Genomic DNA, 26,654 nt, shown 5'->3' with positions numbered 1-26,654 from the left:
CATCTAACTTTGAGCTAAATTTCATCTAACTTTTAGCTAAATTTCATCTAACTTTGGCAAAGAATCCAATATTTTTTGCTCATTGCCACAGAAGAGAGACAGTTAAATCTAGAGAGCGAATGAGGGACCAGTTATAGTCTCTTTGTTGGCATCTTTATTCAAAGAAGGAGAGCTTTTTGGCCACTCAGAGCTTCGGTACCCTCTTCCACTGAAAGAGAAAGTGGAATGATTACTGTATTTGACAATGATAAAGCCCCAGATTCATCTCACTAAAACACCCCCTATGTCTGGAAGAGGAGTACAGTCTACAACATCTCTGACTGCTTGTCTGTCCTAAACAATGTACCTCAGATGGCATCCTAAAGGTCTTTGTTCCCGAGAACCCCCCCCACAACCCACCTCTCTCTCCTAACCACCACATTCTCAGTCCAAAACCATCATACATTCAACTGACTTTTAATAATCAGGTATAGTATGACCCCGCTGTAACCATGGTGACGCACGACCCTCATAATTTTCAGCGAAGATTATGAGTGTGTGTGTGTGAGCCTCCTCTCCAGTCCCAGTCACAGCTTTGTCCCTTTATGGTCTGTCTGAGCCCAGGAACAAGGGGCAGAACAGTAATTGGACGTTTCAAAGATGAACAGCATTCATTAGGATGGTTAGTGTTAATTAGGAGCATTAGACAGTAGTAAGGTGACGAGTGACAGAGGGGGTGGCAGTGGAGGGTGTGTGTGTGTGTCCTTCCCCCCACCACATCTCTGTCTCTAGCAGAGGATACTGTTCAGGGAGATCAGGATGTTCTCTGTTAGAGACACCTTAAAATGTCACTGTAAAAGTAAAAACGCTAAATTAAAAGGTTGTCAGAAACTGGCGTCTGTAATTAATCCAACTAGCCCTTTTAATATGGCATACCCAGACAAAGGCGAGTTTATCTTTTTCATGTCACTCTAAATTGTTCTCAAATGATCTAGCAACCCTAGTCTATGACCATGTCCAAATCTGTCACAGTGAACTACAAGTCAAAAATATGAAAGCACTACTTGAAAAGTGAAAAACTCTTCCTAACTTGACTTACTAACCACACACAGAATGAAAACTGTGAACTGCTGAGGGTGAGAGCCCATCTGTGAACCCCTCTACACAGGACACATCCTATTTAAGACAGAAACCAGCCCGGCTCCTTCCGTTCCTGACCCTTTAAGAAGGACAGTAAAGCATCAGCTCAACACTAGAGGAGAAAAAGGGGGGGGGAAACATCTAGGGCAAATAATAAGCTGTCAATCAGAGCAACCTCAGGAGAGCTGTCAGGGGTTTAGCTGTGATTGACAGGTGTGACATTTGCTGAGTCGACCCCACACTGCAGTCTGAGATCCTCACAGGAGGAGACATCCACCTGAGCCAAGAGCTCCCCAAAACTTATTGACACTCTCTCTCTCTCTCTCTAATTTAATTTCAGGGGCTTTATTGGCCTGGGAAACATATGTTTACATTTCCTAAGCAAGTGAAATACATAATAAACAAAAGTGAAATAAACAATAAAAAATGCACAGTAAACATTATACAGTTCCAAAAGAATAATGACATGTTATGTCTATATACAGTGTTGGAATGATGTGCAAATAGTTCAAGTACAAAAGGGAAAATAAATAAACATAAATACAGGCTGTATTTATAATGACGTTTGTTCTTCACTGGTTGCTCTTTTCTTCTGGCAACAGGTCACACATCTTGTTGCGGTGATGGCACACTGTGGTATTTCACCTAATAGATATGGGAGTTTATCAAGGCTGGGTTTGTTTTCTAAGTCTTTGTGGGTCTGTGTAATCTGAGGGAAATATGTGTCTCTAATATGGTCATAGATTTGACAGGAGGTTAGGAAGTGCAGCTCAGATTCCACCTCATTTTGTGGGCAGTGTGCACATAACCTGTCTTCTCTTGAGAGCCAAGTCTGCCTTTGGCGGCCTTTCTCAGTAGCAAGGTTATGCTCACTGAGTGTACATAGTTAAAGGTTAATTTTGGGTCAGTCACTGTTTTTTGTAAATTCTTTCCAATGTGTCAAGAATTTAACGTCTCTTTTCTGGATTTTGATAATTAGCGGGTATCGGCCTAATTCTGCTCTGCATGCATTATTTGGTGTTTTACGCTGTGCGGACCACAGATCTCACAACCATAAAGGGCACTGGGTTCTATAACTGATTCAAGTGTTTTTTTGCCAGATCCTAATTGTTATTTCGAATTCTATGTTCCTTTGACGGCATAGGAGGCCCTTTTTGCCTTGTCTCTCAGGTTGTTCACAGCTTTGTGGAAGTTACCTGTGGCGCTGATGTTTGTGTGTTCTAGGGCAATGGTGTCTAGATGGAATTTGTATGTGGTCCTGGGAACGAAACCTTTTTTGGAACACCATTATTTTGGTCTGACTGAGATTTACTGTCAGGGCCCAGGTCTGACAGAATCTGTGCAGAAGATCTAGGTGCTGTTGTAGGCCCTCCTTGGTTGGAGATAGAAGCACCAGATCATCAGCAAACAGCAGACATTTGACTTCAGATTCTAGTAGGTTGAGTCTGGGTGCAGCAGACTGTTCTAGTGCTCGTGCCAATTCGTTGATAGGGTGGGTCTTAAGCTGCATCTGTCTGTCTGTCTGTCTGTCTGTCTGTCTGTCTGTCTGTCTGTCTGTCTGTCTGTCTGTCTGTCTGTCTGTCTGTCTGTCTGTCTGTCTGTCTGTCTGTCTGTCTGTCTGTCTGTCTGTCTGTCTGTCTTATACATATACACTTTCGCACAGCACAGCACAGAACACACACACACACACACCACAAGTCTGTCCTAGAACTAAGAGAAAAAGCAGTCCTAGAGCTAAGAGAAACCCACTGAATGCCAAAACGTCCTAACACACCTTCACTGAGAAGTCTGACTAAAAAGCAACAGAGAGAAGGGGTGGGTGGGTTTAAAGACAGAGCTGCTGTGAATACAGAGGAGCAAGGAGGCCTGCTGCTATCAGAGCCAGATAACAAATAACAGCCATTAACAGAGAGCTGCACAGTGTCTCAGGGCTAATGCAGCAGAACTAAAGGCACAGATATGGCCCACCCCTACTGCAGCTCTTCCTTTGTATATGGAAATGTACTGTGAAGAAATATGAGTGTATGAGTGTGTGTGTTTGGGGTTTTGCGGGGGGTACAAGTGGTATACAGATAGTGTGCATAGTGTGTGTGTGTTAGCTGAAGGACAGCTATGTGTTCATTGGTAGGCACCTCAGGTCTGTAAGTGGGAATAAATGGAGTGTGAAGCAGGAGAGGGGGGGGGGGGACTTTGAGGAGACAGAGTGTGTGTGTGTGTGTGTGTGTGTCCTTTGTGGTGGCCAAAGATCACCTGGGGTCAAACCTAATTTTCCTGCAGAATTAATTACCAGATGCACACACACACACACACACACACACACACACACACACACACACACACACACACACACACACACACACACACACACACACACACACACACACACACACACACACACACGTCTGGTAATTGTGTGTGCATCTGGTAATTAAAGAAGACAGAGTGTGTGTGTGTGTGTGTGTGTGTGTGTGTGTGTGTGTGTGTGTGTGTGTGTGTGTGTGTGTGTGTGTGTGTGTGTGTGTGTGTGTGTGTGTGTGTGTGAGCGTGTGAGTGTGTGTGTGCCTGCCTGTAGGGTTAGATTTTTCCCTGGTGTCAGTACTGTAGTCCTGGCATCTCTGATGGGGTCACTGGCACCACACAACAACACACACACATACATTCACCCCCATTACCCCACTGTGCTGACTGGGAGCTTTTACAGGACAGGCCGCTCAAACGCTGACACACTCAAACTCCCTCTGTCTCACTCTCTCCCTCCCTCTATTGCCCTTTTACTCAATTCCTCCATCACTCTCTCCCTCACTGGATTGAACTGGACATTATTTTCAGTGTGTTATCGTTTCTGATCATGCACTCTTAAAAAGCATGTCAGCTCCACTCTGGTGACCTAAGCACATCTGACAACAAAGACAAAACAAGCTCTAGCTCCTCCTCCTCCTCTAGCTCCTCCAGCCTCCTCTGGTGCTGTTGCGACAGTGTTCAAACAGGAGCAGAAGTAGTCTCCCGAAGCTGTTATAACCCAGGAAGGTTAGACTGTCTTTTCTCTCCTTTTCTTGTCCTTGACATAACGATGAATGAGAGATGTATGAACGTATTCATCTTCAGGCTTTAATGTGCAATGCCTTCCCTTGATATTCCATGTTATACTACAATAGAAGCACCCGGGGCCTCTCTCAGAGCAACACTAAGGCCCGCAGGTCTCAAATCACACCTGTCTGACTCATCATAAATCCATATGTAGCGCTCCTGCTAACTTGTCAGGAAGTAGTCTTTGGTTGGGTACAGATGACAGGGTTGTGTATGTGCCTGTTGGTTTGTGGAGTTGGAAAGGGAGTGTGCGTGAGAGAGATTCTATGTCTGTTTCGCCTGGGTGTGTGCGTTTTTGGGTTATAGTGTGTAGTGTACTGTGTGTTTGTGTGTGTGTTTGTGTTTGTATTTGGGGCCAAGATATACATCTGTATGTATGGAGAAACATTTAGCAACGTGTATCATGTGTGTGTGTGCTCGCGTTGACTTAAGTGTGTGTGTGTGTGTGCATGCAGTGTAGTGTGTGTGTAGCAGGGAGCTGGTTGGGTCCCCTTGCCGCCCTGGGGGCTTCAGAGCCCATTTCCCATTGTGCAGTGTGATAAGTTTCTCTGTCAGATCCTCCCAGCACCACTATATTTCTGATAAGCTCCGCTGACAGTTTTCCAGACCTCTGGCACAGAGATCAATTTGAGATTGATTCGGAATGCCCTGCTGGGCCGAGCTGGGAGATCAATTTGAGATGGATTGTTCACGCCAGGGGGCAAACGGCACACACCTCTCTCTCTCTATCTCTCTCTCTCTCTCCCTTACTTGCTTTCTTTACCTCCCGTCACACTCCCCCCTTTCTCCTCATCCCTCTCTCCCTCCCTTCTGATCTATCTTTTTCTCATCCTCTATCACTCTCCCCATTTCCTACATTGCTCTTCTCTCTCTCTCTCTCTCTCTCTCTCTCTCTCTCTCTCCTCTCCCCCTCTCCCTCTTCCGGGGTGTGTATGAGTGTGTCAGGCAGACTGAGGAGCAGTAGGGGTAGGAATGACTCCATTAGCTCAGGGCCAGCTCCTGTGGAGTGATAAGCCTCAGGCCACCACAGATAACTCATCTGGATTGGTAATGTACACACACACAGACCACAGAGAATACGAATGGATACCCCCCTGGCCTCACAAACACACGCACAAGGAAACACACACACATAGCTTAGGCCAGTTCCATTCTCTCCAGCCAAGTGACCATGGTCAGCCAACCTCCTAGCCTGTCACCCCAACTGCATTCTGAACTTATCTTAAGTCATCAGGCCCAGGACAGACCCATCTCCATCCCTTTATCCCTCCTTCCCTTCACCCCATATCCACTCCTCCATCCTTTCCACCAATACATCCCATCCATCTCTGCATCCTACCACCCCACCATCCATTCACCCCATCCGTTCCTCTAATTCCCTCTCTCTGCCTCTACTCTCTGGCCCAGTGGCCAGTGTTATTACCATATGGAAACCTCCTTCCTCTATCTCTAACTAGACCCTGACCGTATCTCTATCTAGACCCTGACCTGAGCACTATATAGACCCTGACCTTATCACTATCTAGACCCTCACCTTATCACTATCTACATCCTGACCCTATCTCTATCTAGACCCTGGCCTTATCTCTAACTAGACCCTGACCGTATCTCTATCTAGACCCTGACCTGAGCACTATATAGACCCTGACCTGATCACTATATAGACCCTGACCTTATCTCTATCTAGACCCTGACCTTATCTCTATCTAGACCCTGACCTTATCTCTATCTAGACCCTGACCTTATCTCTAACTAGACCCTGACCGTATCTCTAACTAGACCCTGACCTTATCACTATCTACATCCTGACCCTATCTCTATCTAGACCCTGACCTTATCTCTAACTAGACCCTGACCGTATCTCTATCTCGACCCTGACCTTATCTCTATCTAGACCCTGACCTTATCTCTAACTAGACCCACATCTTATCTATATCTACATCCTGACCTTATCTCTATCTAGACCATGACCTTATCTCTAACTAGATCCTGACCTTATCTCTATCTAGACCCTGACCTTATTTCTAACTAGACCCTGACCTTATCTCTAACTAGACCCTCACCTTATCTCTAACTAGACCCTGACCTTATCTCTAACTAGACCCTGACCTTATCTCTAACTTGACCCTGACCTTATCTCTATCTACATCCTGACCTTATCTCTATCTAGACCCTGACCTTATCTCTAACTTGACCCTGACCTTATCTCTATCTACATCCTGACCTTATCTCTATCTACATCCTGACCTTATCTCTATCTAGACCATGACCTTATCTCTAACTAGACCCTGACCTTATCTCTATCTAGACCCTGACCTTATCTCTAACTAGACCCTGACCTTATCTCTAACTAGACCCTGACCGTATCTCTAACTAGACCCTGACCTTATCTCTAACTTGACCCTGACCTTATCTCTATCTAGACCCTGACCTTATCTCTATCTAGACCCTCACCTTATCTCTATCTAGACCCTCACCTTATCTCTATCTAGACCCTCACCTTATCTCTAACTAGACCCTGACCTTATCTCTAACTAGACCCTGACCTTATCTCTAACTAGACCCTGACCTTATCTCTAACTTGACCGTGACCTTATCTCTATCTAGACCCTGACCTTATCTCTAACTTGACCCTGACCTTATCTCTAACTAGACCCTGACCTTATCTCTAACTAGACCCTGACCTTATCTCTATCTAGACCCTGACCTTATCTCTAACTAGACCCTGACCGTATCTCTAACTAGACCCTCTATCTGACCTTATCTCCTTACCACATCTGGTACCCACAAAACTGAATGGGACTGTTACTGTAGACAACAGTCAGTCTAAGGATGTGGAACATTACAGTAGGAAGGCTGCATCTATGGAACAGAGGAGGAGGAAGACAAGTGTCCGAGCAGTGTAGTGTACAATGTTTGGGCCACCTGCTATGGTTCACTTGTCTGATCTCAGAGATCCCTCATTTACCCATTAACCTGACCCTGTTAGCAGTCAGGACCATACATAATCTAGACAAACACAGGGAGAGAAGTGAGACAACAAATCCCAGAGATTAACCTTACACCCCTGGCTTGTGGACCACCAGGGAATGGGGCTGATGTCATGAGCCGTAGCCCAGTGCGTGTGCCCTTGGCTGGGTTGCCCATGCAGCCAGAGTCCCTGCAGGGAAATGGAGCCTCCACACCTGGGTGCCTCTATAAGAACCTGTCACCACTCTATTAATCAGACTGTAACCTGGACACCAGGCCTGGGCTGAACAGTAACAGGACCCAGCGCTATGTGACACCTCATTACACTAAAGGTTTTATTCTCTCTCATCCCGGGAGTGACCACCCTCACCTCCCTAATATCACACTAGATATTATATTATATTATACCCACCACATGCCTACCCTCCTCTGCCCCCTCTACTTCCCTTTTTTGGCCACCCCCCATCCCCAAATAACACACTCGCTAATCCCCCATGGCACCTTCCTACCCTGTGCCCCCTCCCTGCCCTCCCAGAGAGCTCTGGCCCTAACAAGCCAGTCTAATAGGGCGGTGTAGTATTTTAGTGGGCCATCGGCCCCAGCAGCTGCCCCTATGCCCTCCTTGCGCCCACCCCCCTGACCCCCTTCCCCTTTCCGAGCCTGTGAAAGATGGGTCTGATCTATTATTACCCCCCCCCCCCCATCCAAAGGCCAGCCCCCCTAGTAATGAACACAGATGATGCCCCATTAGAGGAATGGAACGCATAGAGAGAGAGCAGAGTGAAAATATATATGACCAGATGCCTAGCACACACTGCATTCAGTCAGACCCTCCTCTCCTGCCTCATCTCATTCTCCCCACTGAGGGAAAATGGAGCAGACAGTAATGGCCGGTGTAATTCCAGGGTCCAAGCTGGACCTTCATATTTATAAGTGAATGCTTACATGGCCACAGAAGAGTGCTGATGAGTGTTGAGGGTTTAGAGTTGCAGTGACTCCCTATGGGCTCAGATGAAAAGGCAGGGAATTATTACTGTAAATGTCCATGTTAAAACTCATAGCATATACAATAATTACATAATAACAAATGTGATTGTAATGCAAATTGATTCTACATGTCTTTGCTTTCCCAAACACATGAGAAGCTATAGTTTGGAGCATTTGTGGTTCCTAAAGACGTTACAAATGTATTGGAAACAAGTTATCAAGTCATGTTACATGCCATGGAACATGTTAGAATTGCAAATGGAAAATGTTCATTTTGTGAATTCCCAGTAGGGAGAGGTAATAAGCAACATTTGTGGCTCTATGCAAAAAACAAGGACACATTTGGAGTGTAGTTCGTCTTCACTCCCCTGGGCAGTTGTTTCATCCTAGTGATTCAAGGCTCTGAACTACAGAGATGTCTTATTATACTGCCCACATTCCTCAACCTTTATAAACTCATTAACTAAATCATCTGCTGTTCCATAAAAGCACAATTAGAGAGAAGAGCTGTTTGCTCATACAATAATTTACTGCTTACATGCTCCCTGCGCTGCCTCAAACTTCCAGCTCTGTGTGCCATGGGAATGTGTGTGTGTGTGGGTGTGGGTGTGGGTGTGTGTGTGTGTGTGTGTGTGTGTGTGTGTGTGTGTGTGTGTGTGTGTGTGTGTGTGTGTGTGTGTGTGTGTGTGTGTGTGTGTGTGTGTGTGTGTGTGCAAGCGTATGTGTGTAGAGAGAGAGACTGTTGGCCTTTCATAGCACCTGAGTCTCTGTGTACAGGACAAACAGTACAGTGAGCTTTTGTAGCAGTGCACTGGTGCGAACGGGCAATGGCAGCTGTATCTCTGCCTCAAACAGTGTGAAACTGTGCCCCCATCCCTCATCCCACAGCTGGGCCACGCAGAGCCACATAGCCCCTGTCACCGCCTGCAGTCCTGGAGGAAACAAACGATGACAAAACCCATCCACTGTCAGGGTCATTCAAGAGCAATGTCTTCAGTGAGACAGATGAGAGAGAGCGAGGGAGAGCAAGAGAGAGCGAGACAGAGAGCCATTGCTTTGCCAATACAGCCCTTGAATTTAATTAAAAGAGAGAGAGAGAGAGAAAGAGAGAGGCTATAATATGATGTGATGTGTGTGACCAGGTGTGTTGCTAGGTGTTTGATGTCCATTCTATTTGAAGTGTCACACTGGACTACATGTATGAGCTGTGTCATGGTGGGAATGCTGCCTGCCTGAATGTCAGGTGTCTCTCTGCTATCTTACTCTCTTCTACATTCCATCACTGAAGTGTGCCTTTGCTGTGTTCAAAGCCATGTCTATGCCTGTTATCCCAGGTGTGTTACATGTCTTGTCCATATCAATGGAGACCACTCTGTTGGAGAGAGGTGAGGGTGACATGTGCAGGGGGGAGGGGACTGGGGTAGTGTGGGAGGGGGTGGGCATGGGAAGAAAAGGGGCTCCTTTGGTATGAGAGGACAGCGGGTTGAGGGTTAGGGTTGTGATTGAGGCTATGGTTAGGGTTGAATCCAGGATGTGGACATGAAGCTAGGGTAAGGGTTTTGGTTGAGGGTTAAGGTTGCACGGGGAGTTGGACAAGAAGCTACGGTTACGGTTAGAGTTGTGGTTGAGGCTAGGGTTGAACTGGGATGTGGACTTGAATCTAGTGTTAGCGGTTAGGGGACAGGGCTGGTCAGACAGAGAGGGTGTGGTAGAGTGCAGAAAGAGGGAGGTGTGATGCAGATTAAAGGCACCTGAAGGGCAGGGTGTGGGCGGAACATTCCTGCTATAACCACAAACGATACACCAGGGTGATTTCCATCCTTGGGGGGGATCCCTGGAGCTCCCTGGGATGGACAGGGAATACTGGCATCACCATAGTATCCAGACAGTTTTAAAAAGAGAAAACAGAACATCCTGCTTCATTTCACTCTATTGTGAAGGGTGGCAATATTCAGTATTTGACCATGACTGTATACATGACTGTATACTATTGCTGTCCTGATATGACATATATTCCTCCAGCTATCTCAGCACAGTAACTCTAGTGTAGCTGCAGCGCTGCCTATCCAATGGCTAACAGTTAACCATAATCAGATCCAATCACATGCATGCACTTCATCAACAGATTGATTTAAGACAGCCCAGATAGAAGGTGTGCTCCACAACATGTTAGCGGAGTGGAACTGACCTTCCACAGAGTTGCATGCTTTTCCAGAGAACGCATAGCCCCTCTTTGATTATCTCTTTTATACCATGACTATAATTTAACACATTTGCTGCTAAAAAATGTGTTCATTTGCAGGTAGAAATGTGTTCAATCTCCACTGCAGTAGGTAGCAAGTTTACTAGATAGCTACAGTAGTTGCCTTGGTAACCAAACAAACAGACTTGCTAGTTTATCTAACTAAACTTTTGTGGAAAATTTGATCCAAAGATTAAGGTAGAGACTATTTAATTGTATAATAGAAAAATCTTCAATCAAGCAGCTGCATGGGAGATCCATCTCTGATTCCACAGGGAACAACTCAAAGAATAAATGGCTACATGTCTCTTAATAGGAGGTCATAATACAATCATACTGTTTACCTAACAGATCTTTTCTAAGAGCAACAGTTCCAGAACACAATGGCCTTGTGTTAGGGTGTCGACATAACAGGAGGCTACGCAAGGCATAACATCACAGTTCAAAACAGAAAATGTTCCTTGAGAAGTAAACAACAGCTCACCCCAAATTCTGCTACAACTAAACCATCAGTCCTAGCTTGCTATTGGGAAAATCGAAATCAACAATGCCAATAATGTATTCAAAGCGACTTTTGCTTTCAAACATAGAACATGTAAGAATGAACTAAAGCCATTTAATTCTACCGTGCAAATATAACGTGCCTTATAGGGAAATAATGCACGCTCTAAAATATCCTTCAAGCCAATCAGAAACGAGTGGTATAAATGATTATATAGGATAACAGATATTGCATTGGCAAATATGTGTGTGTGTGTGTGTCTCTGGTTTATCCCCATTTTTCAACAGGGGCAAACACACCCAGCAGCAACCTTAATGCTTTACCCACAACCAATCACCAGCTGGGATATTTACCACAGCAACAGGGGTGCTGGTGTAGGGCACACATAACAGAGAGAAGAGTGTGTGTGTGACACGCAGGTTGGCAGTCTAAAGTGATGTGAACGTGTATAAACTGATATGAGACTCACCCGTATGGATTGCTGCTGGGTCTCTTGCTGCCGGTCTTGGAACGGCTGGACTTCAGCTCTCCACTCATGCTAATGTCTGTAAAGAACAACACAACCATAGTCAGGTGTGAAAAGGCATGGCACAGTATGGCATAACTCGCACCAGCACTACGAATACCAGGCTGTTTCTGCTTTAACCAACCATATCTTTTCTGTTTTTACTCTAGCAATTGACTTGGTTGTTGTCTTCATGTGGCATGAAAACGACAGTGGTTGGCAGAAACAGACTGGCACCGATGCCGTCTATCTACACACTGACACTAACTGTGTCTCTGTTGGCACCAACTTAGCATCAGAAACAAACATGTCTGTACATCAAGAGACTCTTGTCACAGCACATTAGCTCACTGGCGTTGAGACACATGGCACTGGTCATTCCGACTTGCACACATATTTGCGCACGCACGCACGCACGCACGCATGCACACACACACACACACACACACAAACAAACAAACAAATACACACTCACACAAACACACCATCCCCGTGGCTCAATTATACAGGAGCCATCTTGATTATTGCACATGCCAGAGCAGCTCTCCCTCTATGGCGTGTGAGAGGGGATGGTGGTTCAGAGAAGAGGGAAGAGAAGAGAGGCCATTCTAATATGGACAGATGGGAGAGGGGACTAAAGCATGACTGAGCTGGCTGCAGAGAGAGAGATGTGATGGGGAAGTGCATCTTTGTGTGTGTGGTGGGCTTGTATTATTATCATTGTGGGTACTGGAAAACCCCAAAAGTACCCACAAGGATGGTAAAACAAGGAAAATTCCCAGGTCCCCATGAGGACAAAGGCTATTTTAGATTTAGTGTTAGGATTACAATTAGGGTTAGAATAATGGTTAGGGGTTAGATTTATGGTTAGTAGTTAGGGTTAGGTTTGGGGTAAGGTTTAGGGTTAGGATTTTAAATGAAAATACATTTTAGGTCCCCACAAGGATAGTGAAACATATGGTGTGTGTGTGTGTGTGTGTGTGCGCATTTGTGTAGGTTTGCCCTCCCCTTTTTATATCCTGACCAAGCCTATTTGCCTGTCCTCCAGGGTCTGGGTGTGACCTAGGTCTCCTCCACCTTCATGGCCCGGATCGGGCTCTCCCTGGTGGGGTTGGCAGGGTGGGTCAGGCTGGCAAAGTGGCAGTACTCTGGAGCTCAGGCCCAGGGCCGGCCTCGCCTCCCACAGTGACAGCATGTCTGATAAACGGAGCTGTGTTGCCTAATTGCCCTCCGTCTGTCACAGGGAAATGTATGGGCTCTCAGTCTGCAGAATTTTGACAAGGCACCCCGCTGTCCACTGCCTCCTGTCCACATCCAGTGGCACACATGGGTCAACAACCACCTACAGACAGATACAGTATGCACAAACAAGTAAAGTATACACACTGCTGGTAGGAATATGCCTTGGTGAACGACATTTCTAACTATTTCATGTCTTCTGAAGATACATTTAGAAGAGCATTTGAAACCACCCCCCAAGCCCACAGCTATACCCTATCAAAACTAAGTCAGAATAAGCCATTAGTAGCATTGAGATGCATCACTATAACATTAACCCCACAGGCTTCAGTAGTGACTGTGGGAACAAGGCTGTGGGAATAGTGTACCTCATGTTTTGTTTACTGAGCTAATCGATTACACGATAAAGTCGTTACAGACAGACAGACAGACAGACAGACAGACAGACAGACAGACAGACAGACAGACAGACAGAGCCCACGCATCCTGCTCTACAGGGGACCAGCCTCAGGAGAGAGGGATGGCAATTCGATTTCCCTACTGCCTTCTCCATTGGAACACAAAGCAGGATGCCTCTCAACGCTAAAAAATACAACTACAAAGCTTTCAATGTCTGCAGGGGACAGAACATGATTAGCGTACCAATAATTTTGACTTGGCTGTTGATGTGTTCTTTTTTTAATTTATTTATTTTACCTTTATTTAACCAGGTAGGCAAGTTGAGAACAAGTTCTCATTTACAATTGCGACCTGGCCAAGATAAAGCAAAGCAGTTCGACAGATACAATGACACAGAGTTACACATGGAGTAAAACAAACATACAGTCAATAATACAGTATAAACAAGTCTATATACAATGTGAGCAAATGAGGTGAGAAGGGAGGTAAAGGCAAAAAAGGCCATGGTGGCAAAGTAAATACAATATAGCAAGTAAAACACTGGAGTGGTAGTTTTGCAATGGAAGAATGTGCAAAGTAGAAATAAAAATAATGGGGTGCAAAGGAGTAAAATTAATAAATTAATTAAATACAGTTGGGAAAGAGGTAGTTGTTTGGGCTAAATTATAGGTGGGCTATGTACAGGTGCAGTAATCTGTGAGCTGCTCTGACAGTTGGTGTTTAAAGCTAGTGAGGGAGATAAGTGTTTCCAGTTTCAGAGATTTTTGTAGTTCATTCCAGTCATTGGCAGCAGAGAACTGGAAGGAGAGGCGGCCAAAGAAAGAATTGGTTTTGGGGGTGACTAGAGAGATATACCTGCTGGAGCGTGTGCTACAGGTGGGAGATGCTATGGTGACCAGCGAGCTGAGATAAGGGGGTACTTTACCTAGCAGGGTCTTGTAGATGACATGGAGCCAGTGGGTTTGGCGACGAGTATGAAGTGAGGGCCAGCCAACGAGAGCATACAGGTCGCAGTGGTGGGTAGTATATGGGGCTTTGGTGACAAAACGGATTGCACTGTGATAGACTGCATCCAATTTGTTGAGTAGGGTATTGGAGGCTATTTTGTAAATGACATCGCCAAAGTCGAGGATTGGTAGGATGGTCAGTTTTACAAGGGTATGTTTGGCAGCATGAGTGAAGGATGCTTTGTTGCGAAATAGGAAGCCAATTCTAGATTTAACTTTGGATTGGAGATGTTTGATATGGGTCTGGAAGGAGAGTTTACAGTCTAACCAGACACCTAAGTATTTGTAGTTGTCCACGTATTCTAAGTCAGAGCCGTCCAGAGTAGTGATGTTGGACAGGCGGATAGGTGCAGGTAGCGATCGGTTGAAGAGCATGCATTTAGTTTTACTTGTATTTAAGAGCAATTGGAGGCCACGGAAGGAGAGTTGTATGGCATTGAAGCTTGCCTGGAGGGTTGTTAACACAGTGTCCAAAGAAGGGCCGGAAGTATACAGAATGGTGTCGTCTGCGTAGAGGTGGATCAGAGACTCACCAGCAGCAAGAGCGACCTCATTGATGTATACAGAGAAGAGAGTCGGTCCAAGAATTGAACCCTGTGGCACCCCCATAGAGACTGCCAGAGGTCCGGACAGCAGACCCTCCGATTTGACACACTGAACTCTATCAGAGAAGTAGTTGGTGAACCAGGCGAGGCAATCATTTGAGAAACCAAGGCTGTCGAGTCTGCCGATGAGGATGTGGTGATTGACAGAGTCGAAAGCCCTGGCCAGATCAATGAATACGGCTGCACAGTATTGTTTCTTATCGATGGCGGTTAAGATATCGTTTAGGACCTTGAGCGTGGCTGAGGTGCACCCATGACCAGCTCTGAAACCAGATTGCATAGCAGAGAAGGTATGGTGAGATTCGAAATGGTCGGTAATCTGTTTGTTGACTTGGCTTTCGAAGACCTTAGAAAGGCATGGTAGGATAGATATAGGTCTGTAGCAGTTTGGGTCAAGAGTGTCCCCCCCTTTGAAGAGGGGGATGACCGCAGCTGCTTTCCAATCTTTGGGAATCTCAGACGACACGAAAGAGAGGTTGAACAGGCTAGTAATAGGGGTGGCAACAATTTCGGCAGATAATTTTTGAAAGAAAGGGTCCAGATTGTCTAGCCCGGCTGATTTGTAGGGGTCCAGATTTTGCAGCTCTTTCAGAACATCAGCTGAATGGATTTGGGAGAAGGAGAAATGGGGAAGGCTTGGGCGAGTTGCTGTTGGGGGTGCAGTGCTGTTGACCGGGGTAGGAGTAGCCAGGTGGAAAGCATGGCCAGCCGTAGAAAAATGCTTATTGAAATTCTCAATTATGGTGGATTTATCAGTGGTGACAGTGTTTCCTATCTTCAGTGCAGTGGGCAGCTGGGAGGAGGTGTTCTTATTCTCCATGGACTTTACAGTGTCCCAGAACTTTTTTGAGTTTGTGTTGCAGGAAGCAAATTTCTGCTTGAAAAGGCTAGCCTTGGCTTTTCTAACTGCCTGTGTATAATGGTTTCTAGCTTCCCTGAACAGCTGCATATCACGGGGGCTGTTCGATGCTAATGCAGAACGCCATAGGATGTTTTTGTGTTGGTTAAGGGCAGTCAGGTCTGGGGAGAACCAAGGGCTATATCTGTTCCTGGTTCTAAATTTCTTGAATGGGGCATGTTTATTTAAGATGGTTAGGAAGGCATTTAAAAAAAATATCCAGGCATCCTCTACTGACGGGATGAGATCAATATCCTTCCAGGATACCCCGGCCAGGTCGATTAGAAAGGCCCGCTCGCTGAAGTGTTTCAGGGAGCGTTTTACAGTGATGAGTGGAGGTCGTTTGACCGCTGACCCATTACGGATGCAGGCAATGTTTGGCTGTTTGAGATACTTTTCGACTCGTAAGCAACCTGACCAGTGGTGAGTGGGTGGTTTGAAGTACAGTAGACCAACATGGCGCCTAGAGGAAACCTATCACTCTCATGAACCTGGTTGTATAAGTTCAAATAACCAGCAGTATGTTGCTACATTTTCATTCAATTTCACATCTTGCAACTCTCAGTGTCTCATCTCGCCATAACTCTGCACTACAGAAAACTCCTGTATAGTTTTTGATCATTTCAATGTTCTCATTTTAAGTGGGCAAGACTGCTCCCAAGCCACATGGTTCCGTATAGTTAAACCTAGAATAGTCAGAATGGGGAAGAAGAGGAGAAGATCTTCATGTCTCTGAGATGGGTGAATGAGACAGGCTCTGAGCTGGGGGAATGAGACAGGCTCTGAGCTGGGTGAATGAGACAGGCTCTGAGCTGGGTGAATGAGACAGGCTCTGAACTGGGGGAATGAGACAGGCTCTGAGCTGGGTGAATGAGACAGGCTCTGAACTGGGTGAATGAGACAGGCTCTGAACTGGGTGAATGAGACAGGCTCTGAACTGGGTGAATGAGACATGCTCTGAACTGGGTGAATGAGACAGGCTCTGAACTGGGTGAATGAGACAGGCTCTGAACTGGGTGAATGAGACAGGCTCTGAGCTTGGGGAATGAGACAGGCTCTGAGCTTGGGGAATGAGACAGGCTCTGAGCTGGGGGAATGAGACAGGCTCTGAGCTGGGGGAATGAGACAGGCTCTGAACTGGGGGAATGAGACAGGCTCTGAACTGGGGGAATGAGACAGGCTCTGAGCTGGGGGAACGAGACAGGCTCTGAGCTGGGTTTAATGAGACAGGCTCTGAGCTGGGGGAACGAGACATGCTCTGAACTGGGGGAATGAGACAGGCTCTGAACTGGGGGAATGAGACAGGCTCTGAGCTGGGGGAATGAGACAGGCTCTGAGCTGGGTGAATGAGACAGGCTCTGAGCTTGGGGAATGAGACATGCTCTGAACTGGGTGAATGAGACAGGCTCTGAACTGGGTGAATGAGACAGGCTCTGAACTGGGTGAATGAGACAGGCTCTGAGCTTGGGGAATGAGACAGGCTCTGAGCTGGGTGAATGAGACAGGCTCTGAACTGGGTAAATGAGACAGGCTCTGAACTGGGGGAATGAGACAGGCTCTGAGCTGGGGGAAAGAGACAGGCTCTGAGCTGGGGGAATGAGACAGGCTCTGAGCTGGGGGAATGAGACAGGCTCTGAGATGGGGGAATGAGACAGGCTCTGAGCTGGGGGAATGAGACAGGCTCTGAACTGGGTGAATGAGACAGGCTCTGAACTGGGTGAATGAGACAGGCTCTGAGCTGGGGGAATGAGACAGGCTCTGAGCTGGGGGAATGAGACAGGCTCTGAGCTGGGGGAATGAGACAGGCTCTGAGCTGGGTGAATGAGACAGGCTCTGAGCTTGGGGAATGAGACATGCTCTGAACTGGGTGAATGAGACAGGCTCTGAACTGGGTGAATGAGACAGGCTCTGAACTGGGTGAATGAGACAGGCTCTGAGCTTGGGGAATGAGACAGGCTCTGAGCTGGGTGAATGAGACAGGCTCTGAACTGGGTAAATGAGACAGGCTCTGAACTGGGGGAATGAGACAGGCTCTGAGCTGGGGGAATGAGACAGGCTCTGAGATGGGGGAATGAGACAGGCTCTGAGCTGGGGGAATGAGACAGGCTCTGAACTGGGTGAATGAGACAGGCTCTGAACTGGGTGAATGAGACAGGCTCTGAGCTGGGGGAATGAGACAGGCTCTGAGCTGGGGGAATGAGACAGGCTCTGAGCTGGGGGAATGAGACAGGCTCTGAGCTGGGGGAATGAGACAGGCTCTGAGCTGGGGGAATGAGACAGGCTCTGAACTGGGTAAATACACGCATAACTGTAAGTCGCTTTGGATAAAAGTGTCTGCTAAAATGGCATATATTATTATATTCCCAGCTCCTGAACCATTAACAGATTACCAAACCATATTCCCCGCCCCTGAGCAATCTACAGACAACCAAACCATCTTACCCACTCCTCAGCCATCTCAAAAATACCAAAAAGGCTGTGCTTACATAGGCAGCCCAGTTCTGATATTTTTGGGGGTTGGTCTTTTGACCAATCACATCAGATCTTCTCATATCAGATCTTTTTCAGAGCTGATCTGATTAGTCCAGAGAGCAATTAGGGGGGGGGGGATCTGAATTGAGATACCAAAAGTCCTCCCCACTCCTGAGCCATATACAGCAGACCACACTGCATGCGCCTCCCTCCGAGCGAGACCAACTGTCACTCATCAGGAGCTGCCAATCAGTGGGAGCACTATCTGGGCGCGTTCTGCTGCCAAGTCGGTAAATTGCATCAACAAATGATGAATTCCTGCCAGTTCACGCTGGGTTAAACAAAAGTGTTACAGTTGTCCACAAAAAAAAGGACACTGCCGACTGAAGTGGAAAAGGCTTCAAATTGAACAAATAAATGTTTGGGGGAGTGTTGTGCTAATAATCGGCATCTACACGGGAGGTGTGAATTGCAGACAATTACCACGTGCCATGTGCTCAGATAGAAACCGTAGCTATTAGCCCAAACAAACAAAACCATGTTTTAAAGTGGCACTCCAGTCAGCTTTTCACCTCATTTATCACCTGATTTACAAACAGTAGTGGTGTCTGGGTAAAATAACTAGGGAAGCCACGCCCCCCCATAACCTGTTAATTCATATGCCTTGCGACTGTGATATATAGGCCTAAAGGCCGAGACAATAAGAAGACAAGTGAAGTCCACAAAGCATATTGCATGTACAGTAACAGACAGTTACATGATCTACAGCATGGTCAAGCAAGTTAATGTTTCCCACATTTTCGGACCACTAAATAACTATTGATTTAGAACCACAGAGAGTTACTGCAAGCCGCAAGGAAAACAGAAGCTGCCTCCCCTATTCCTGCACTATTTCAACTTCAACATTTCAACATAATCAAATCACCTACAGTATGCTTAGCCTAATACAGTGACAACAAAAAGATACCAAAAATAATTTGGTCCAATATGATGTGGCTGTCCATGGTTCTGATTTCTGTGCATGTGTGTTTGTGTGATTGAGCATCCGTGCAAGTAGAGAAACATGTTGACTCACCCTACTTGTAGAGAAACGCCAATGGCATCCTCCTCTCTTTCATGTTGAAGGAATGGTCTATGACTGTCATACAGTACAGTCATGGCCAAAGGTTTTGAGAATGACACAAATATTAATTTTCACAGTGTTTGCTGCTTCAGTGTCTTCAGATATTTTTGTCAGATGTTACTATGGAATACTGAAGTATAATTACAAGTATTTCATAAGTGTCAAAGGCTTTTATTGACAATTACATGAAGTTGGTGCAAAGAGTCAATATTTGCAGTGTTGACCCTTCTTTTTCAAGACCTCTGCAATCCGCCCTGGCATCCTGTCAATTAACTTCTGTGCCACATCCTGACTGATGGCAGCCCATTCTTGCATAATCAATGCTTGGAGTTTGTCAGAATTTGTGGGTTTGTGCTTGTCCACCCGCCTCTTGAGGATTGACCACATGTTCTCAATGAGATTAAGGTCTGGAGAGTTTCCTGGCCATGGACCCAAAATATTGATGTTTTGTACCCCGAGCCACTTAGTTATCACTTTTACCTTATGGCAAGGTGCTCCATCATGCTGGAAAAGGCATTGTTCGTCACCAAACTGTTCCTGGATGGTTGGGAGAAGTTGCTCTCGGAGGATGTGTTGGTACCATTCTTTATTCATGGCTGTGTTCTTAGGCAAAATTGTGAGTGAGTCCACTCCCTTGGCTGAGAAGTGACCCCACACATGAATGGTCTCAGGATGCTTTACTGTTGGCATGACACAGGACTGATGGTAGCGCTCACCTTGTCTTCTCCGGACAAGCTTTTTTCCGGATGCCCCAAACAATCGGAAAGGGGATTAATCAGAGAAAATGACTTTACCCCAGTCCTCAGCAGTCCAATCCCTGTACCTTTTTCAGAATATCAGTCTGTCCCTGATGTTTTTCCTTGAGAGAAGTGGCTTCTTTGCTGCCCTTCTTGACACCAGGCCATCCTCCAAAAGTCTTCGCCACACTATGCGTGCAGATACACTCACACCTGCCTGCTGCCATTCCTGAGCAAGCTCTGTACTGGTGGTGCCCCGATCCCGCAGCTGAATCAACTTTAGGAGATGGTCCTAGCACTTGCTGGACTTTCTTGGGCGCCCTGAAGCCTTCTTCACAACAATTGAACCACTCTCCTTGAAGTTCTTCATGATCCGATAAATGGTTGATTTAGGTGCAATCTTACTGGCAGCAATATCCTTGCCTGTGAATCCCTTTTTGTGCAAAGCAGTGATGATGGCACGTGTTTCCTTGCAGGCAACCTTGGTTGACAGAGGAAGAACAATGATTCCAAGCACCACCCTCCTTTGGAAGCTTCCAGTTTGTTATTCAAACTCAATCAGCATGACAGAGTGATCTCCAGCCTCGTCAACACTCACACCTGTGTTAACGAGAGAATCACTGACATGATGTCAGCTGGTCCTTTTGTGGCAGGGCTGAAATGCAGTGGAAATGTTTTTTTGAGATTCAGTTAATTTGCATGACAAAGAGGGACATTGCAATTAATTGCAATTCATCTGATCACTCTTCATAACATTCTGGAGTATATGCAAATTGCCATCATGCAAACTGAGGCAGCAGACTTTGTGAAAATTTATATTTGTGTCATTCTCAAAACTTTTGGCCACGACTGTACATGCTTTTATTTTTTGTTGTCCTAGGCTACCTGGCTAAAATGCTTGCTCACTAGCCTAACTTCCTTTCATGGGCAACTTTAGCTAGTTAACATTAACCTTCTACAACTAGCTACATGTTGAACTTCCATTCTCTCAGGCCAGGGGTACAACAATGTATGAATTAATGGTTGGATCAGAATCACCATTATAATCATTGGCCAGTATGGAGAATTATTGAAAACCACAAGTCCATATCCCTATCTCCATCCAAGGCTAATTTAAGAAAGAGAAACATTTAGCTAGCTGGATAGCTAGCCACTGGAAGATAAAAAAAACACAACTATTTTCTGTCAATTACTTTCAATGGGATTTGATAGGAGGGAAGCCAAATCCAAGCTGGCTTCCCTTGACACTTTTTTTGGTGTGCCAGAACCATTCACAGTTGAGCTCGCTCAGTATAGCTCAATGCGGTTTGGCAGATTTTGTATACTATTTTTGTCAAGGGGAGGCCAGACGCTCTCTGGCTTCCCTTGCCTTCAATGCTGCGGAAGGCAACAATGTCATACTTGTTTGGACCAGACAGCATCAGATAGATGGCCTACACATATAGAGACATAGGCGCGCTTTCTCCTGTGATATACATTCAGCCTCTTGCGAATTGAAGGAAAATTATGAAACACAGAGAGACGAAAGATCTATCTTTTTTTCTTGATAATTTTTTTTTTTAGGGGAAGCCTGGCTTCCCTTGGCATCCATTAATGTTTACAAAACAAAATGCACATCTCAATAGGTGGTCCAGGTAAGTCATGACATTGCAGTGGTGGGGTGGGGCATTCCTCTTTTGTTTCTACTGCTCCTCAAGCAAGGGTTCCCATCAGAACAACTCATTGAATGCCCTACTCCTTGAAGTTTACAGTTGTGTCTAAAAAGCACAATTTTACTAAAAAAATAATGTTTTACCCTTTAGTGTCTGCACTTTACAGTATTTATACTAGGGATATCACTTTAACAGTAAACATTCCTACATTTCTGGAGGATGTCTTTAAAATGTATGTGCATCTAGGTGTACTTATGTGGGTGAGTCAACTTATTTGAATGACATTATTTCCCTTTCCTGCAGTCAAATGACCAAATCGCCCTCTAGCGGCTTCATGGGTGGAATATTATTAATATTTTTCATAAATCCATAATTAATATGGTGTTTCTATATCAAAAAGTTTTGTTATATTTCAGTCTTCTGTGATGCATATAAAGTCTAATATTGGGATGCATCTCAAAATGTAATACACTTCAACTGTATATCTGACATAGTACAGGTGTGTTATTTCTTTTAAGACCATAACCATCTGTGTGAGGTGTATACTTTTGTTTCAAAGTAGATTTGCCAAGAAACACTGTGAGCCTGATTTAGCCCACTGCAGTTTAACAAAGTGTGCTTCATTTGAAGTAGAAATACTTTTTTACATACAACTTTATTACATAAAACAAAAATTTAATAATTTTAAAACTACAGGAAATAGATTGACTGCTATGTTAAACAACTGCAGTCATGGCTGCTTTGGTTGTCAACAGCCTTGTGGCTATTGTAATATTTTGACTGTAGAAAAACCATGTCTCTTAAAATACGTCCTCCAGTGATTTATTTTACTTTTCCTGTTGAAGATAAAAGTTGCCCCTGATCGCCTTCTCACTTCCGTCTCTGCATTTAGCTATTCAGATATTCTGTATCTTTATTGATTTTGTAAGAACAGACATTGCAATGTTTTCAGCTGATGGCAACCTACAATGGTGTTATGCAAAGTGTGCTTGTCAAACATGATGTGAGTATTTTTGCCTTCCATAACAAATGCTACGATGAGAACATGTACTATATATAAATGGCTTGTAACACAGTCAAATGCAATATGACAATAAAACTCAATTGGTTTCAAGGAACAACAACAATGACAGGGAGAAATGAAAGGAAACAAAAGCAATACAATGCAATTAGCTTTCCCACTGTGATCTCAATCCAAACACATTCCAGGATGCCTCTTAACACTAAAAACATCTAAAACACTACCACAAAGCTTTTAATGTCTGCTGGGGATAGAACAGGACAAGAGTGTCCATTTTTGACACGTATGTGTTCTGTTGTTGTTGTCTAAATGGCAGGCTTCCAGAGGGGGCATTAGCACTATGGGGGTGGAAGAGCATTTTGTGTTGAGGGGTCTGTGAACAGAGGACCCACCTGTACAGAGGACATACACAGATTGAGAGTCTATTAAGGAAAAACCAGGGAGGATGCTAACAGACTCAAAGGGACTCAAAGTGATCACATACACATACATGGATGAGGCTATAGGACCATCACCACAGTGCAGCCAGTGCACACACGAGTTGGCCAGGCACCCTAAGCAGATTAGTCAACCCAGAGTCAGGATGTGGGAAGGACACACAAACACGTGTAGGGTTGCAAAATTACGCTAATTTCCCCAAAATTCTGTGGTTTTGCAGAAATTCCGGTTGAAAGATTCCTGAAATCAGGAGAGAATAAGCAGAAATTCCGGAATCCTCCAACCATGATTTCTAAAAAAAACTGTGAATTTTTGCAAAGTTCCTAGGATTTTTCAAGCCTACAGAGATGGTACTTCATAACATGAACACAGGTCTACAGTAAAAAACAAACAGTCATCGTGTCACACCCTGACCATAGTTTGCTTTGTATGTTTCTATGTTTTGGTTGGTCAGGGTGTGAGCTGAGTGGGCATTCTATGTTTCATGTCTAGTTTGTCTATTTCTATGTCTGGCCTGATATGGTTCTCAATCAGAGGCAGGTGTTAGTCATTGTCTCTGATTGGGAACCATATTTAGGTAGCCTGGGTTTCACTGTGTGTTTGTGGGTGATTGTTCCTGTCTCTGTGTTTGCACCAGATAGGACTGTTTCGGTTTTCACATTTTCATTATTTTGGTAGTTTTTTCATGTATAGGTTTTCCTTTATAAAAACAACATGAATCATCACAACGCTGCATTTTGGTCTGACTCTCCTTCACCACAAGAAAGCCGTTACATATCGACAAGATGTTCTATGCATATTTTTCTATTTAATTCCTTATGGAATTTCTGATTAAAGTACAACAGCAGGGGTAGGAAAGAACTATTGTAAGAAACACTAACTCCACTTTTTCAACCCCATTATTGATGTAACATGGAAAACACACAAATTCCAATTCAGTTCCTAATCTGACAAAATGAACAATGCATTGACCTCGATTCTGATGATCCCTTGTTCATGAGTTTATCTCCACAATCTCTGTGTTGAAGTCTGTGAACATGATGACAAAGAGGCCAGAAAGGGTGGAGGACTCGGTATAGAATCCCATCAACCACGAAACCAGTAAACTAAAACAGAGATGCGTCATCAAACAAGCGGCTGCAGCCAGTGACTGTCTGTCAGTGTGACCAAAACCAAGGTCACATGAAATGAGTTGTAATCATAACCACAGGATTATAAATCCATAATCCCTACTGCCGTGTTCTGACTGACTGTTGGCTCCTGCCTCTCCCACCGACCTCTACTCTGCCTCACCACCAGCTATGGTAAATGCTCATATCTAAAGCCAGCTTAATCACATTACCTGGAAGAGAGGAAGATATGCATAAGCAAAAACATCCTACTTGGAATTAGGCTTTGTTTTTTATTAGTATTTTACTCAGGCAAATACTGTGACCTCTTAAACCCGGAGTCAAGCCCCCGATGTGGAAAATATGATGTAACGAGAGCAATGAGCTGTGGAGTGGAGTGGAGTGACATTTTGGCAGTTTTGTGCGCTCCAGGAACAGATGAATTGTGGGGGATCCTGCACAGCGTGGAGCCCTGTGTGTTTTTGGCAAGTGGCACCGCCTATCACACACACGAGGCTGGCATTCTGCAGTGGCAGAGTGGGTAGTTTGTCAAACGAGACTGTTAAAGCACAGCCCACCTGCCTGTTCATATCATGCTGACACACAATGCAAAGTCTCTACCATCGTGCTGTTCTCAGATCTGACTTCCTGGATCACTCCCATCTGCTTTCTCTGACAGGAGTCCTGGTCCATTTGATCTCAGATCAGAGTCTGCTGACAGGTTTCTTACTGACGATATCACAAGCTGAGCAACCACCAACATCACTGTCATAAAAATAGGCCTAACAAAGCAGCATGACGGGGAGTGGGCGTGAGAGGGAGAGAGAGGATGGAGAAAAAGATGGGGGGGAGACAGTTGAACGAGAGAGAAAGGGGAGTAGAGGGAGAGAGAGAGAGAGTATAGGTTAGAAAGACAGTAGAGAAGGTACATCACAGCAATCCTGACAGTTGAAAGAGAGAGAAAGGGGAGTAGAGGGAGAGAGAGAGAGAGAGAGAGAGAGTATAGGTTAGAAAGACAGTAGAGAAGGTACATCACAGCAATCCTGACAGTTGAAAGAGAGAGAAAGGGGAGTAGAGGGAGAGAGAAAGAGAGAGAGAGTATAGGTTAGAAAGACAGTGGAGAAGGTACATCACAGCAATCCTGACAGTTAAAAGAGAGAGAAAGGGGGAGAGAGAGAGAGAGAGAGAGAGAGAGAGAGCGATAGTATAGTATAGGTTAGAAAGGTATATCACAGCGATCCTGACAGTTGCATTTATTGCCCTTACAAAACATCACATTAAAAAATCACATAAAATAAACCACATGATTTTCAGACACGTGTGAACAAATCACACAAATTGTTTATTATTTTGACATTTTCATGGTTTTCGGACATGAGTAACACATTGATGGCCACATTTTCAGGTTAGCCTACTGTAACTATAAATGTCTTCTTATGTCATCAAAGAAAGTGTGCATGTTCAAGATAGCATGCAAAGTTCGCAGGTCTGTTGAGATCTTCACAATTTCTAAAATAATCTAAAATAATCTGTGCAGATCACTGGCTCTAGGCCTATGCACTTTTAATGTAATCTCAACTACAATTCAGGTCATTTGGTTGTGCTGTTAGTTGAAGCACAGTGATGACACATTAAGTTGTTGTATAAATACAAAACACCTGACATTATATTCCCATTTGAACTGTGTTGTGCTTTTAAATGGTTGAAAGCGCAGTGATAACACATTTAGATGATAACTAAACCAGGAATTTGGTTGAGCCTTTAGAGCCTTTAGATGGTTGAAAGCATAGTAATAACACATGTAATTCAACAAACTTCAGCCTGTCTTTTTTAGTGGGTAAATAAAGGTTGAAATTTCATTGATCAACGTCTCAACCAAATACGACGTGGTGCCTCTGTTCTATTGTCTCCTCTTTTAATCATTTATGTTAATTGAGATTCAATAAATAACACTTCCATTTTTCCATAGAATAGCCCCAGCTATTAACCCTAGTGTTGAACGTAGTCAATCAGTCAGTCAATCAATCAGTCAGTCAATCAATCAGTCAGTGAGTCAGTCAGTCAGTCAGTCAGTCAGTTAGTCAACCAGTCAGTCAGTCAGTCAACCAGTCAGTCAATTAGTCAGTCAGTCAATCAGTCAGTTAGTCTGTCAGTCAGCTCACAAAGAGACAGGGAGCCATGGGCACACACACACACACATTGGCTCAGGGGCATGGCAGTGCAGCATACACAAAGAGCAGAACCACTGGAGCGGCTGAGTTTCTGATACAAGCTGCCTGGCCGTACCTCTCTCACCGCATTCTTAGACATACTTCATTCAACATTCCATATGACTTTTTCTAGTAATATACATGTATACTGTATGCTGTAAGGACACCGCACACTCTGCCCTCTGAGAGCTTCAGAGAGATATTAGCTGTGTAGGTCTCTCCCTGGTGTGGACCAGTCTCAGTGGTCTGTCTGGTGAGCCTGCTGGTGCTGCTGTGATTATTTATTCATACCACCTCTTCTCTAATGGATCTACTCTAACAGCTCTCACTAC

The 26,654-nt window shown here is 44.9% G+C and overlaps 1 protein-coding gene across 1 annotated transcript in view; it reads right to left on the bottom strand.

Moving 5' to 3' along the window:
- The window catches only part of LOC116374874 (RNA-binding Raly-like protein), a 71,672-nt gene that overhangs the window by 31,672 nt on the left and 13,346 nt on the right, over positions 1-26,654 (bottom strand). Inside the window, exon 2 of the mRNA XM_031831022.1 lies at positions 11,377-11,452. Coding sequence (XP_031686882.1) covers positions 11,377-11,452 — 76 coding nt within the window. The remainder of the gene's footprint in view (positions 1-11,376; positions 11,453-26,654) is intronic.

Source organism: Oncorhynchus kisutch, linkage group LG8 (assembly GCF_002021735.2).
Source record: "Oncorhynchus kisutch isolate 150728-3 linkage group LG8, Okis_V2, whole genome shotgun sequence".
Lineage (NCBI taxonomy): Eukaryota > Metazoa > Chordata > Actinopteri > Salmoniformes > Salmonidae > Oncorhynchus > Oncorhynchus kisutch.
Note: the sequence above shows the minus strand (reverse complement) of the source record. Positions and strands in the feature narration are given on the sequence as shown.